This window comes from Camelina sativa, chromosome 14 (assembly GCF_030686135.1).
Source record: "Camelina sativa cultivar CO46 ecotype springtype chromosome 14, ASM3068613v1".
In the NCBI taxonomy this organism is placed as follows: domain Eukaryota; kingdom Viridiplantae; phylum Streptophyta; class Magnoliopsida; order Brassicales; family Brassicaceae; genus Camelina; species Camelina sativa.
The window spans coordinates 33,435,146-33,448,878 of NC_141893.1; the positions used below are offsets into that span (position 1 = coordinate 33,435,146).

At 44.6% G+C, this 13,733-nt stretch overlaps 1 protein-coding gene and 1 non-coding gene across 4 annotated transcripts; both read right to left on the reverse strand.

The window, feature by feature from the left end:
• Positions 1-878: 878 nt before the first annotated feature.
• Positions 879-5,562, reverse strand: LOC104742982 (putative LRR receptor-like serine/threonine-protein kinase At1g56140). Of its 3 annotated transcripts, XM_087484028.1 has the most exons (8): positions 5,356-5,562; positions 5,064-5,250; positions 4,876-4,947; positions 4,723-4,794; positions 2,948-4,621; positions 2,687-2,872; positions 2,066-2,607; positions 879-1,973 (listed from the first exon to the last, which is right to left on the reverse strand). In XM_087484028.1, the coding sequence occupies exons 1-5, from the start codon at positions 5,468-5,470 to the stop codon at positions 4,558-4,560; spliced, it is 510 nt and encodes a 169-aa protein (XP_087340154.1). In that variant the 5' UTR covers positions 5,471-5,562; the 3' UTR covers positions 879-1,973; positions 2,066-2,607; positions 2,687-2,872; positions 2,948-4,557. The 3 variants fall into 3 exon arrangements, with proteins under 3 accessions (XP_087340154.1, XP_087340153.1, XP_087340152.1); XM_087484027.1 differs by having other exon boundaries at positions 4,723-4,947; XM_087484026.1 differs by lacking the exons at positions 4,723-4,794; positions 4,876-4,947; positions 5,064-5,250; positions 5,356-5,562 and having other exon boundaries at positions 2,948-3,545.
• Positions 5,563-13,266: 7,704 nt separating this feature from the next.
• On the reverse strand, positions 13,267-13,373 carry LOC147928972 (small nucleolar RNA R71). The gene has a single exon (XR_015581054.1). It is a non-coding gene; the product is annotated as a small nucleolar RNA R71 (small nucleolar RNA).
• Between the last annotated feature and the right edge of the window lie 360 nt (positions 13,374-13,733).

Below are 13,733 nucleotides of genomic sequence, written 5' to 3' on the forward strand. Positions count from 1 at the left end.
ACGGGAGCCGACCCCAATACGGCACAAACCAAAAACAAAAAAGAGAGGGGGGAGTAAAGAGAGATTAAAATCACTACTATCAAGAACTCCGCACAAGGCTCCACTACTCAATCCCCAGGTCAGCGTTCGAGGGTTCGTCAAACTCCAGTCCACCGATGGTCATCTGCAAGAAACGGCACGAATCCTTCAATTCTTTTTGCTTGTCCATTTGTACGATAGTACCCCTGGAGACCATCCTCTCGAGGTAGGAGCAAGCCCCCTCAACACGACTACTCTCGCAGAAGTAATGATCTGTACTTTCAAGCTGATTAATGTATCGCTGCAACACGTCGACCCGAGTTCGACACGCGTCGAGTTCCACATGGTCTTCGTACGGCCTCCTACCAATAGGTCCAAGGTCGTCCTCTTCAAGATCGGGAACCCCCGCCTCGGCCAATAACGCCTCGTAGCGAGAACGCTCCTTGAGCAGTCGATCCCATCTCCATTTAGGGACGAACAGCCCGTCGTTGATTAAAAGTTCGAGATGCTCCACAGTCCCATCTACACGGAAAAATTGGAAACGACGCTCGAACTGTCGACGCATTGCCATGATATAATCCCGCAGCCGCTGAATCCGAGCATGGTAGTACTCTAGCTCCGAACGAATCACGTCATCAGGTCGAACAACGAGCCGTTCCCGTGCCCTCCTCAGCCACGCCGACCTCGTTGTTACAGGCATCGCAACGTGCTCTCTCGAAACAAACAGAGGAAAATAAAAGGAGGTGGAGATCAGATGGGCAATTTATAGATTGCAAAGTGCGTTTCCCGAGGGGAGAAATAAATTAAGTCTCGAAAAATGCATCCATTAAATGACCAGTGCGTTTCATAGGCCAAAAGCATTGACTAACAACCATCATCAATTAAGAGAGTCAAAAAACACAACAAGGACGGGGGAATCCCAAGGGTTCAAAAAGGGGCGCCGACCCCCAAAAAAAAAAAACAACGACGACATACATAAATTAAAAGGAAGGGAGCCGACCCCAGAACACGGCAGTTCATGATTCACAACAATTCAGTGATCTAGGGAGCCGACCCCCAACACGGCTACGATCTTCTCACATCAAACCGGCAACCGGAGAGTCTCCTTGCTCCTGGGCAGCGACTTGCTCTGTCTGCTCCTCACCCGCCTGCTCTGGATTAGCAACGACCACCACGTTCTCCTCCTGGTCGCCAACTTCCTGCACGTCCACTCGTTCACTCGCTGGAGCTCCCATCGCCAAGGTAGACGCTTGTGGCCCAGTCGACTGCTCTTCTTCTTCGCACTCGTGCCGACCTTCTTCGTAGCCCGGTGCCCTAACCCATTCTACTTCTGGGAAGGGTGAAGCAAAACACGACGACATATTGAAGTCATTTTCCCTGATATCTGGAATGAAGAACTGCTCAACTTCTTCCTTAAGCTGAGTGACCATGTTATTAACCCTCTCCATAACCCCATCAGTGAGAAGAGCAATCTGACCATCAGCGACGAGTGCCTCCAGCATATGCTTATTCCCGACGGCCTAGTTGAACTCTAGAAACTTCAAACGAGAACCCTCGTACGCATCCGCGTAACTCTTATGTTTCGACAGGAGCCTCTGAGCACGACCGACAAGATGGTGATAGGCAGCAATCTTCATGTAGTTGCCGTACTCGTCTAGCCGATCCCGCAATTGTTAAGTCTCCGACTCCAGCGCTACCTTCAGCTCTTCGTGCGACGACTCAGGGATCTCAAGTTTGGTGCAAAGATCATCCCTCTCGGCTGCCAGCACGCTGTAACTGCGCTCAAAATTCATAGCCTATTCCTTCAGCTTTTGATTCGAGCTTAGGACCGCTGCCAGTTGCTCTGTGAGCCAATTAACTTTGTCAGCAGAAGAATCGGGACGCTTAGTCGCAGCCTCCAGCTCGCGGATGTCGCGCTTATAACGAGAAACCTCCCAATTCATTGTTGCAATAAGCTGCCAAACAAAAAAAAAGAGGGAGGGGGATCAAATGACCAAACAGCTGAGGTCGTATGATAACCTGATAACCAAGGAACAAATAAGCAAACCTCAAAGAACGTCCTCGGAACGTCAATGACCGAGTCCTTCTCCTTCAGTCGATCAACCGGCATAAGACTCCCAGTACCAAAGTGAATTTTGCGAAATAGCTCGGTACAGGAGGCGGAGTTGGTTGGGAAAGCACGAGTTGCGGTGGAGTAGCAGAAATCCCACTCGTAGCCTCCCTGTTTCTGCCTCTTCGCCGACTCTGGAGCAGACGACCTTGTCACACCCATCCTTTTCTGAGTACTCGCTCCAGCCCGTTCCACCGCATCTGGACGACCAGAAATTTCCCGTCCTTTCTCAGTTTCAATTGGTTCAACCTAATGTTTCGACAACGGAGACGGGACTACGGCTTTCTTCCCCGCGCGTGCCTTGGCAAGACGGGCGTCCTGCGACGAACCAGCCTTATTCCCTGCCAAAGGTTCGGGCAATGGATCATCAGAGCGCTCGTGCAGAGGTTGAGGGACGGAAGGCGGAGTGGACGATGCCCCGGCAGGTCATCGCAGACGAGCAGAAACGTCGAGAACTTCCAAGTTTAAACGTCCCATCCCTGTTAGTCATGCAGATCGTCAAAAGAAAAAAGAAAAAAAAAAAGAGATCGGCCACTCATAGCTCGATCAAATACTTACTCGTCGGCACTGAATTTTTCACTCTAGGTTTTGAAACTTTTGCGTTGGACAACGAAGTGCCCCTCGCTGATATCTTCCTAGTCTCCTGACTCGACCCCGGCCAAACGTAAGGACCAACCGACCTGATCTTATCTATCTCGGCACGAAAAGCAGGAGGGTATGGAAGTAGACACCTCGGCACAGAAACTGCAAAAAGAAAGAAAGGTTAAGTACCAAACTAAAGAAACCGAAGACAAGGGAGCTACAGAACAGGTCGGATACCGGGTGAAAGATTCCAGCCAGAGTGTAAGGGAATTGAAGGGTCTTCGACGACCCCCGGAACTTTCTTCATGATGAAGTACGAGCCGGCCCAGTTGTAAGTCTTTCCCTTTGTCCCCTCGACGAGTATCGGCCTCCTCGAACCAACGTAATAGATACCCGACGATTTTTGCTTATTCGTGGGAATAAACCGAGTAAGCTCCTCGAAGTGTTCCACCGAAAGATTGATCCCCAGTACCTCGACCAAGATAGAGATACCGACTATATTCCGGAAGGTCACCATTGCGAACTGGGATATCGCCATCTCGCGATTCGCTAAGTACGACATCAAAAAGGCAGGGAGGGGAAAGGTGATCACGCACTCGGTGAAAAGCTTCTCCGAGAGACAGATATAACCGTCTGGAACATCCCAGGGACGCTGTTTCTCATCCGGAATAATGATGGGCGGAAGAGGATGCATAAGAGAGAATATGCCTCCTAGAGCCGTGAGTAATAACCGGCAACAAACCACGAACGACGATATGATCCTCGGGAACGGTCGAATCGTCTAAGTTCTCGTCAATTAGAGAGGGGATCGCACAAGGAAGGCGAGACAAATTCGTAGTCGTCGCATGAGAAAAAGCTTGACGTTGAAGATCAACGAGCGAGGTAGAGTCGGAAGATGTGTCGGAGAGAGAACTCGTCGACGATCTCCGACCACCGCTATTCGATCTATTAACGTCATCAGAATCTGAAGAGGTCGCTTGCCTGATATGACTTGCGGCAGAGGAATCGGAGGAGACAGATCCGAGGGAAGACATCGAAGACGAGTAAAAGAGAACAACGACCTTAAGAAAGGGGAGAGAAATATACCTGATGACTCGGAAGCAGGAGATGACTCATAGATAAGATGAAGAAAATGAAAGGGAAGGCAAGTATTTATAGGAGTGGAGGGGAGTCCCCCAAAGCGTAATCATTACAGTACACATTTGGTGATAGTACGACTTTCGGATTTCACGCTCTGGGAAACCGCTCGCAGCGATTCGACCTCCAGCGTCGAAAACCAAAAAATCCCACGCGCGACCTTTCGTTTCTTCCTCAGATCTCATCCGAGGTTATCGCCCCAATAACCGGTTCAAGATCTAAAGAACCCACGGACGAGTTAAACTCCAACGCCGAACCACCAAGAAGAAGACGACTTCTTCAGACAGTTCTCCACCTAAAGACTACGAACTGAGGGTGAGGGGGGAATACTGTTAGGGGTAGATCCATACTCCTTACCAAAGAGCTCGGCCCATTAAAGGCCCAAATAAACCTCCAAGGAAAAAGGGTATTTTGGTCTTCTCAAGAGGACGAACCGACACAGTTCCCCATAAATACGGACGTACAATGTCCGTAAATGGGGTGGGCAGAAATTAGGAAGAGAGAAGAGTCATAAGTATTAATCCCTTCACTCAAAAACCTTGAATCGATGAGCTCGCAGCTCGTCCTTCACTCGAAACCTTGAATCGACGAGCTTGCAGCTCGTCCTTCATCTTACCTTTCACTATCTTAGCTCGTCTTGTTCACTTTGTAGTCTGTCTTTTTTGTGCCCCGACACCGATTAATAAAGAGCTTTTCCACCCCCATTTTGCCTAACTAAACATTCTAATTGTGACCGATCCTAGCATCAACAACAAGGCATTGATCCCAAAAGTCCTACAGTAGTTGAGAGAACAGTTGGAGCGTGAGAGACAAGAAAGAGAGATTAATAAAAGCTAAGGAAGAAGAAGAGAAGAAATGGAGCCTTATATAATTACATCCATTCCATTTGAGTCAAGTTTCCAATTGCAGGAGAAATGGAGCCTGTGAGATAATTTCGACCCAGGTTCCTCAAAGAAAAATGCATTATTATTATTTTTTTTTGACGATGATAAGAATTCAAGAAAACGCTAAAGTGTATGTCAATATACAGATTTTTGAGGTGTATCAAAGTCCAAAGCTGTGAAGGTATAGGTCCTCTAACATCTTTCTCAGAAACCTTGCTGTGAAAGCAGTGAAACAACAATTAATATGGCAACATCGATCCAGTGGGTAAATGCACAAAGATTAACAAAAAAATAATAATAAATAAAGAGAAAGATATGTAAACTGTACGTACAGGGCTGTGATGCGGCAGACTGTGGAGCTGTCGAAATTGTAGTCGCATTTGATAAAAGGGTTGTAGTTTTCGTCGTCGATGGTGATACTATCCTCGATTGCGGTGCCGGAGCAAAGTTCGCCGCTGATGTTCCATTCCTTCGGAGCCTGGATCTTCCAAGTCGCGAAGATGGAGTTCAAAGTTCGCGCTGTTTGCAGTTTATCCCACAACAAACCGTCAGTCTTTTTTATATTTATTTTAAACCAAAAAAGTTGTAATTTAATGATTTCAAAGTACGTAGCATATATATCACCTTCGTCCGGATGAGTAGTGGGAGTGGCTCCGGTTCGGGTTTGAGCTCGAACTAGGTGAACCGAACCGGAGATACGCAAGAGGAACCAGACGGTGAGTAGCAGACACGTGTGCATCGTCGTCGATCGGAGGTTTGTTTACTCTCTTTTTTGGTTCACAACAACGGTTTTTTTTTGGTATGTGTCAATCGTCTCCTTTTATATATGTTGTCTTAAAATTTATTATCATTATTATGAAATTAGTTTTATTGACTTGTATACATTGACTTATTGACTTATATATGTACCAATCAAAACATGATAAGATTATTATGATGATGGTCCAATTACAATTCATCCGAAATTTACCGTCGGCCACTGTTTCGTTGATGTTTGTCATTTTCCGTCGCTCTTTCCTCCAGGCAGATCGATGATAAGTTTGGGAATATCCACTTAATTATCAAGATAGAGACATGTGAATATGCACAAATTGTTTTTGTAGGGAAGAAAAGACTTTTGATGTAAAGACTTTTGACAACTTGTTATTCGTTTTATCTCCGAAAGTTCCTTCCCTTCACCCATGTTTACTGTAAAAAAAAAAAAAAAAAATTGTCAGTCAGGATCTTCTTTTTATTTTACGGTTCACAGACAAACAAAAAAGCGTTTATGATTTAGTATGTTTGTATTTCTATTTTTTGTATTAGGGCCTATTTGTAAAATGCATACATAGTATTCTTTTTTTCGTTCACCAAGTTACATAGTTATAACGTACGATACATTTCCAAGTCTTTTCGTTTTCAAACGAGGGCTAAAGAGAAGGTGAAAACATCATCTTAAAACGTAAAAAGGTTAATTTGAACCTTTGTGGGTGTTTCATGTTTTGTGTAAGAGATGGTTTCCGCGAGGTGAACAAATTCTCATATCGTATTCTACTTTTTCTTTATTGAATGGTAGTCTCTGTTTTGAATTCATCAACACAAAGTCAAAGACAAGGATTTGCAAAACCTATGCATATTCAATAGACAAAAGTAGAATACGATGATTTTAAAACCACCATAGTGATAGTGTCATAAACTTCGGTTTCCCTACTAACTTCCATGTTTCCCACATTTTTTTTTTTGGGTCGGAAAAAGGGGTTATCCCCCTGAATTTATTAGACTAAGAAAGAAAACAAACAATTTATACTCGCAACAAACATGGGAACGCAGTCCCGCGAGCATCATCAAAAAGCACAGAAGAAACCACATCAACTGGGGACTCAAACAAATGAAAGCCCGAAGATAATGTGAACGCATAGTTAGCCAAACCATCCGTCAAACGGTTCGCTTCCCTATACACATGAGAAACGCGGACTATCCAGTCACGCGACAGCAAGCCATAGCACAAACGTACTAGGAAGGACAGGGGATGTGAATCATTAATTCCTGTTGTTAAAAAGCCCACCACTATCTTGGAGTCTATCTCCAGTTCCACCCTCAAACACCGTCTCTCCCAAGCCACATACAACCCATAATACGCCCCCCATAGCTCTGCTAGTGGTGCTGAGCAGATTCCGATGTTCAAGGAGAAACCCACACACCAAGTCCCATCTTTATCCCGTACAACCCCGCCTGCCGCAGCTAACCCCGGGTTCCCACGAGACGCACCATCCGTATTCAGCTTTACCCAACCCTCCCCAGGTGGTATCTACTTAATCAATCTCTCTTCCCTCCCAACTGGATTCTGATTGCCCAACAACGCTACATGTGCTCGAGTAACCTCATGACCCAAGTCTGTTAAAAACGTCACTTTGTCCCGGCACCCCCTGGCGTGTCAAAAATTGTAGCACAGCGCCACTTCCATCCCCACCAAATACTTAATGCAAACATCGTCGACCATGAGCAGACAGCAGGCCCTGTAGTCTGGCTTAAGTTATCATACAACCATTCAAGAATTGATTGAGAACTAAACCGCTGAAACCTTCCCGGGGGCACCAATCTAGACCAAACCCCCATCATTACTGGACAATCACGGAGGATGTGTAACAAAGACCCCTCACTACCACGACAAACCGAACATAACCTTGTCTCGCTTATATGGCGCCTACACCTCTCCACATTGGTCAGGACTACTTGATGTGCGACCAACCAAAGAAACACTCGAACTCTCTCAGGAGCTACCACTGTCCACACACGAGTGAAGAAAGTCTCCATCTGCGGTCGGGGTGCCTCATTCCTAGTAAGGATCCAATATGCGGATTTTACTGTAAAGTTGCCATTTGCACTCGGTCCCCATGAGATTCTATCCTTAGCACCTATGACATCATCTAAGACCACTGCTGTCATTCTCATCTTTATATCTTCTGGCACAAACTGATCCACATAAACCCAGTTCCATCCTGCACCATTCACCCAAACATCACGTACTGTAACAGATCCATACCCATCCGGCAAACCATTCGAAACCAGTTCACATAAGGTGTCCCTAACAACCACTTATCCTCCCAAAACTTGATCATTCGACCATCCCCAATCACCCAACTCAACCCTGGGATCACACCCTCACGCAACCCAACGCCCACACTTCTCCAGGTAGAGGACCAGTTGCTCTTTACCACCAGCCAGGACGGGTCATGGATGTCACCAACCCGGTACTTACTTCGCAACACTTGTGCCCATAAACTTTTCGTGTCATGTAATATTCTCCACCCTATCTTTGCAAGTAGAGCTTTATTCATATTCTTTGACTGCCTGATCCCCAGCCCTCTGTCCAATTTAGGGAGACAAACCCGATCCCAAGAGAGCAAGTGAATTCTCCGTTTTTCAATTGTACTTCCCCACAAAAAAGATCGTGAAAGACTATCTAATTTTGCGAGAGTACTTGCTGGCAACAAGATCGTGCTCATGGAGTGGACAGGAATCGATGATAGCACTGCCTTGGTGAGGGTAATTCTTCCTGCCATGCTAAGAAAGCGACTTCTCCAGCATGATAATCGGGACGATACTCTTTCCACAACATCACTAAATGTCTCTTTATTAATACGTTTATGAAGTATTAGCATCCCTAAGTACTTCCCAAGCTCTTTAGTAGCTTTTATCCCACTCCTTGCTAATACGGTGAACCAGGTCTCGATGAACATTGTCTGAAAAATAAATTTTAGACTTCTCCAAACTAACCTTCTGTCCAGACGCAGAACAAAACCTCTCCAAGACCTTTCTTATCACTCGCACCTGAGCCAGGGACGCCTCCGCAAAGAGAATAAGGTCGTCAGCAAAACATATGTGAGACAAAGCTGGTCCTCCACGGGACATATGGATCGGTTTCCATTCTTTAGAAGCGATAGACAACTCAATCATATGGCATAATCTCTCCAGGCAAAGTACAAAAAGATAAGGGGACAAAGGGTCCCCCTGTCTTAGTCCCCGCGAAGGCTTAAAAGGCTCTGTTTTTTCTCCATTCCACAGCAAAGTCATTGATGGACCAGTAACACACTGCATTATATATCTGATCCAAACCTCTGGGAGCTTCGCTGCATATAAGGTGTCCTCCAGGAAGTCCCAGCGGATACGATCATATGCCTTCTCCCAATCGAGCTTGAGTAACATCCAACCTTTCTTCCCTTTCTTTCGTCTCATCGAGTGCACAGCCTCTTGGACCACAATGATGTTATCCGTACTCAACCTTCCCATAATGAAACTGGCTTGAGCAGGTCCAATCAATTGTGGCATCACCGCCTTAAGTCGCATAACCATAGTTTTGGTAATTATCTTGAATAAGACATTACACAAACTAATGGGACGAAACTGCATAATCCTCTCCGGTTGAACTACTTTTGCTATTAAAACAAGCAGTGCATCATTTGTACCTACCGGCAAACAACCCGTCTCGAAAAACTCTAGTGCAAAGCGGTTCACTGATTCCCCAACGGTCTCCCAACATTGTTGGTAGAATATTGGCTGGTATCCGTCTAACCCAGGAGCTTTTTAACTCCCCATAGTTCTAACCGACTTCTCTATCTCCAATGGCACAACAGCTTGATTCAACTGAGTCAACTCCTCCCTCGTTAAAGCTATGAAACCAAGCTGTGGCAATTTCGGGGCTACTGATTCAACATCATCCATAGAGTACAATCTCTTGTAGTAAGCCACAGCTAAGTCTTCTAACTCCTGTTTATCTGTGATCCAGACACCCTCATCATTCTTCAACATCTCAATTCTATTTCTCCGCCTTCTAATGATGGTAGAGGTATGGAAGTATGTCGTATTCCGGTCCCCCAGAGCTATCCACTTCTCTCTTGATTTCTGAAACCAAAGCAATTCCTCCTGCTCCATCACCATCTCTAACTCTTTGACCAGTACATCCTCCTGTTGTAAAAGAGCATATGTCTGATGAGTATCTAACAAATCTTGGACTACTTTAATTTCTGCCACAAGATTGTCTTTTCTCATTTGGACATCACTAAAAACCTCTTTGTTCCATTTTTTTAACTTCCTCTGCAGTTCAAACAATGCTTCCGGGGTCCGCAACGCACCATTCCAAGACGTCAGGACCAACTCTTTAAAACCCGCGTGTTTGAGCCAGGCAGCCTGAAAACGGAACGATCGCCTACCTGGTTCGTAATCCATTCCAGGAGATAACTGTAAGTAGATGGGTGCATGATCAGACGCTAAAACCGGCAAATGAGTCACCACCGCCTCTTGCCACTTCAGACGTACGTGAGCACAACACAATATCATGTCCAAACGCTTAGCAACATACGTATTCTCAGCCCGACCCCGACTCCACGTGAACAGGTTTCCCTTGAATCCCATATCCACTAACGACAACTCGTTAATCCATTCTCCAAATGCCAGTGAGTCAGGAGATAAACGGCCGCTTCCACCAGTTCGCTCATCAATACGCAAGATAGTGTTAAAATCCCCTCCGATGATAAGTGGTCCCTGCACATCGGCTATTACATCTTTCAAGCCACCCCATAACCCACTTCTCTGTGAGACAAGCGGGGCTGCATACACAACAATGACATTAACTTTCTCAACTCCATCATCAACCAGGGCGTGAATAAATTGATCCGAAGATGCAACTATAGTCACCAGCTCTATCTCCACCAGCATGAGTCTCAAACAAAGCGAGAATGTCCGTTTTGAATTTCTTCAGTAGATATCGAATTGATCTCCAAAAATTGGGTTTATTCGCCCCCCCCCCCCTCCCGGCAATTCCAGAATAAGCAATTCATCTTAAATCGATAATCAATGATAAGAATTATCGGGGCATCCCATTACGCCACCATCACTGCCGCCTCCTCCCCCGGCGGACTAAGCTGCACAGCAGTATCTTGAGTCGGTTCACTTGTCGCCAAGACATTCTGGGGGATGATGTTCATATATTTTACCTTGTTTTCTCTTAGTTTATTTATAATTTTTATATTTTTTGTTATTTATTTAGGCCATTATTGTGTAGCTTTAGGACTAATCATACATTAGAGTATAGTTGCATTGCATTTGCATCTTTTCATGCATAAACAGGTGATTTTGGAGCTTAAGGAGCATGGAAGCAATGCTGAGGAGAAGTGAAGCAATCCTGAGGAGAAAACAAGAGAGTTAAGGCTGTAGAATCAAGGTCCGGAGTCCAACTCGACCGCACCACTCGACCGTGTGCTGAGAAGGACTCGACCGAGTGGAGAATGCACGAGAGAAGCCAGCTCGACCAGCCACTCGACCGAGCACTGGTCGAGTTGACCGAGCCGTTAACTACTTTGACTTTTTGCATTTTTAGGGCTTCCACCTCACCTCCTATATAAGGCCCTTGTACCTGCAGCCACCAAAGAGTCCAGCTTTTTAGAGAGTCTAAAACCTAGTTTTTACCTTTTTAGATTTTATTCCTTTTGCACTTTCTTTTATTTTAGATTTTGTACTTGTTTAAGAAAGAAAGACTAGATCCTTGCATTTTGTTTGTTTCATAACTTTCAAAATATTAAGATTTCGAGTTTTATTTCTTCATCAACATTGTAGATCTCTGTTTCATCTTTCTAATGATGCAAGTTTCATTATTTTCTGGGTTTTTGACTTATTTCACCATGTGTTCTTGTGAGTAGTTTGTTTAGGACCATGAGGATGGGTTAGGCTGGGTTGATCTTGTGGTTTATTTGATTTGGTCAAGCTTGATTGTTGTAGATCTCTTCTAGGCTAGATTATCTTAATGCTGATCCTATATCTGAGAAGGTAGGGTTTGATTTCAAGCATCTTAGCATCACACCAATGTTTAAGGAGCATAGATAAGGCTAGATCTAGAGCTTACCATTAGACTTGCTAAGAGATTAGAGGTCTTGTTTGGTTTGAGATGTATTGCTTAATGCCTGCTTGTGTAGATTCTTTACTTTGTGAGAACAAGTCTAGAAATGCATAGGTTTGATTGTTTCTTGCCATGAGAGTGGATTAAACATGTCTTAGAATAGTATGTCTAGAGATCAGCTCAAAGTTTGCTTGAGATTTGTTGACCAAGTTAGATAACCACAATGATTAGCTCAGCCCATGAATCCCTCCTCAAGGCCTTCTTTGTTTATTGAAATCCTAGCCTAAATATCATTGCTTGCTTGTTGTTTGATTAGTTTTTGCATTGCTCTGTTTTTCTTGTGTTACTCTGTTTTCACATTTAGGCTAGCTCGACCACGTACTCGACCTACACTCGGTCGAGTGCTGCTCGAGTTCATCCCCAGAACTTGTGTTTATGATTTGTGATTGTCTTGTTTCATTCCTGTTTCATTTCCATTGCATTCACTTAGTTTTCTGTTCATTACTTGTCTTGCATTAGTTCATTAGCATAGAGTCTATCTCTGTTCTAGTTTCATTATAGCTTTAATTTGTCTGTTCTGTTTGCATTTAGTATCCTGTTCTAGTTGTTTTTACTTTCTGCATTTCATATCTCATTTTAGGATTGTTAGTGACAAACAATCTTTACAATTGGCTTGACTTAGACTCATATGCACATCTTAATTGTTCACAATTACTCAGATAGGATTGACACCTCTTATACTGCAACTGCATAAGGGGAATTGAAACACCCTGACTTCTATTCATTCCATACATCATCATTCCATACATCATTCATTCACCACACCACAAAGAAAGTCAGTTTCAATTTGGCGCTGTTGCCCATTTGAGTGTGTTTTGTGACATTTAGGATCAGTATTAGTCTAAGATTAAGTTGGTTTAAACACTTGTGAAGTTACTGAACTCGAATCTTCCTTTGCTTGGCTGTTTTGTGTTTCAGGTACCCACTCGACCACCTACTCGACCACCACTCGACCAAGCTGTGATCGAGCACTTGATCGAGCTAGAAGCCGGATCCACTTAGCCATTACTTCCCAGTCGACTCGACCACCCACTCGAGCCTGCACTCGACCGTGTACCTGTTCGAGTCTGTAGTAGAGTTTGTTGATGCACACAAGGTCCAAAGGCAAAGACAGTCTTCAACAGCCTATTGACAACATTCACAGGCTACAAAAGGGTTTTAGACATAAGCAAGGAGGAGTAGTTCAACAACAACAAGGTCAAGACATCATGGAGCAACAAGCTATCCATGAGCAAAGACCAATGCACATTGGTGCAGGAGATGCACCCAATACCCACAACCAAAGGACTGGAATTGTGCCACCTTCAGTAGCAAACAATAACTTTGAGATCAAGAGTGGATTGATCTCAATGATACAAGCCAACAAATTTCATGGGTTGCCAATGGAGGATCCACTAGATCACCTTGATGAGTTTGACAGAATATGTGGACTCACAAAGATCAATGGAGTGAGTGAAGATGGATTCAAATTAAGGCTCTTCCCATTTTCTCTTGGAGACAAAGCTCACCTTTGGGAGAAGACTCTTCCTACTGGAGCTATCACCACATGGGATGCATGCAAGAAAGCTTTTCTGGCCAAGTTCTTCTCCAATGCAAGGACTGCTAGGTTGAGGAATGAAATTTCTGGGTTTGCTCAAAGGAATAATGAGAGCTTTTGTGAAGCTTGGGAGAGGTTTAAAGGATTCCAAACTCAGTGTCCTCACCATGGCTTCAGCAATGAGTCACTTCTAAGCACCTTGTATAGAGGAGTGCTTCCCAAGATAAGAGTGCTTCTTGCTACAGCATCTAATGGCAACTTCCTCAACAAGAATGTGGAAGAAGGATGGGAATTAGTTGAGAATCTTGCTCAATCTGATGGCAATTATAATGAGGACTATGATAGGACCATAAGGGGCTCCTCAACTGATCAAGAGGACAAGTATAAGAAGGATTTGAAGATGGTCAATGAGAAGCTTGACAAGATACTCCTAAGCCAGTCCAAGTCCATTCACTTCATTGGTGAAGAAGAAGCTCCAGTTCAAGAGGGGGAGCCTGAGTTTGCTGAGTTGTGCTACATGCAAAACCAGGGAGG

Coding starts and splice junctions, on each gene's coding strand:
- LOC104742982 (XM_087484026.1), bottom strand. CDS start 3,404: ATGCATCCTCTTCCGCCCATCATTATTCCGGATGAGAAACAGCGTCCC. Junction 2,873..2,947: donor TGGCTGGAATCTTTCACCCG/GTATCCGACCTG, acceptor TTCTTTTTGCAG/TTTCTGTGCCGAGGTGTCTA. Junction 2,608..2,686: donor GAAAAATTCAGTGCCGACGA/GTAAGTATTTGA, acceptor CATGACTAACAG/GGATGGGACGTTTAAACTTG.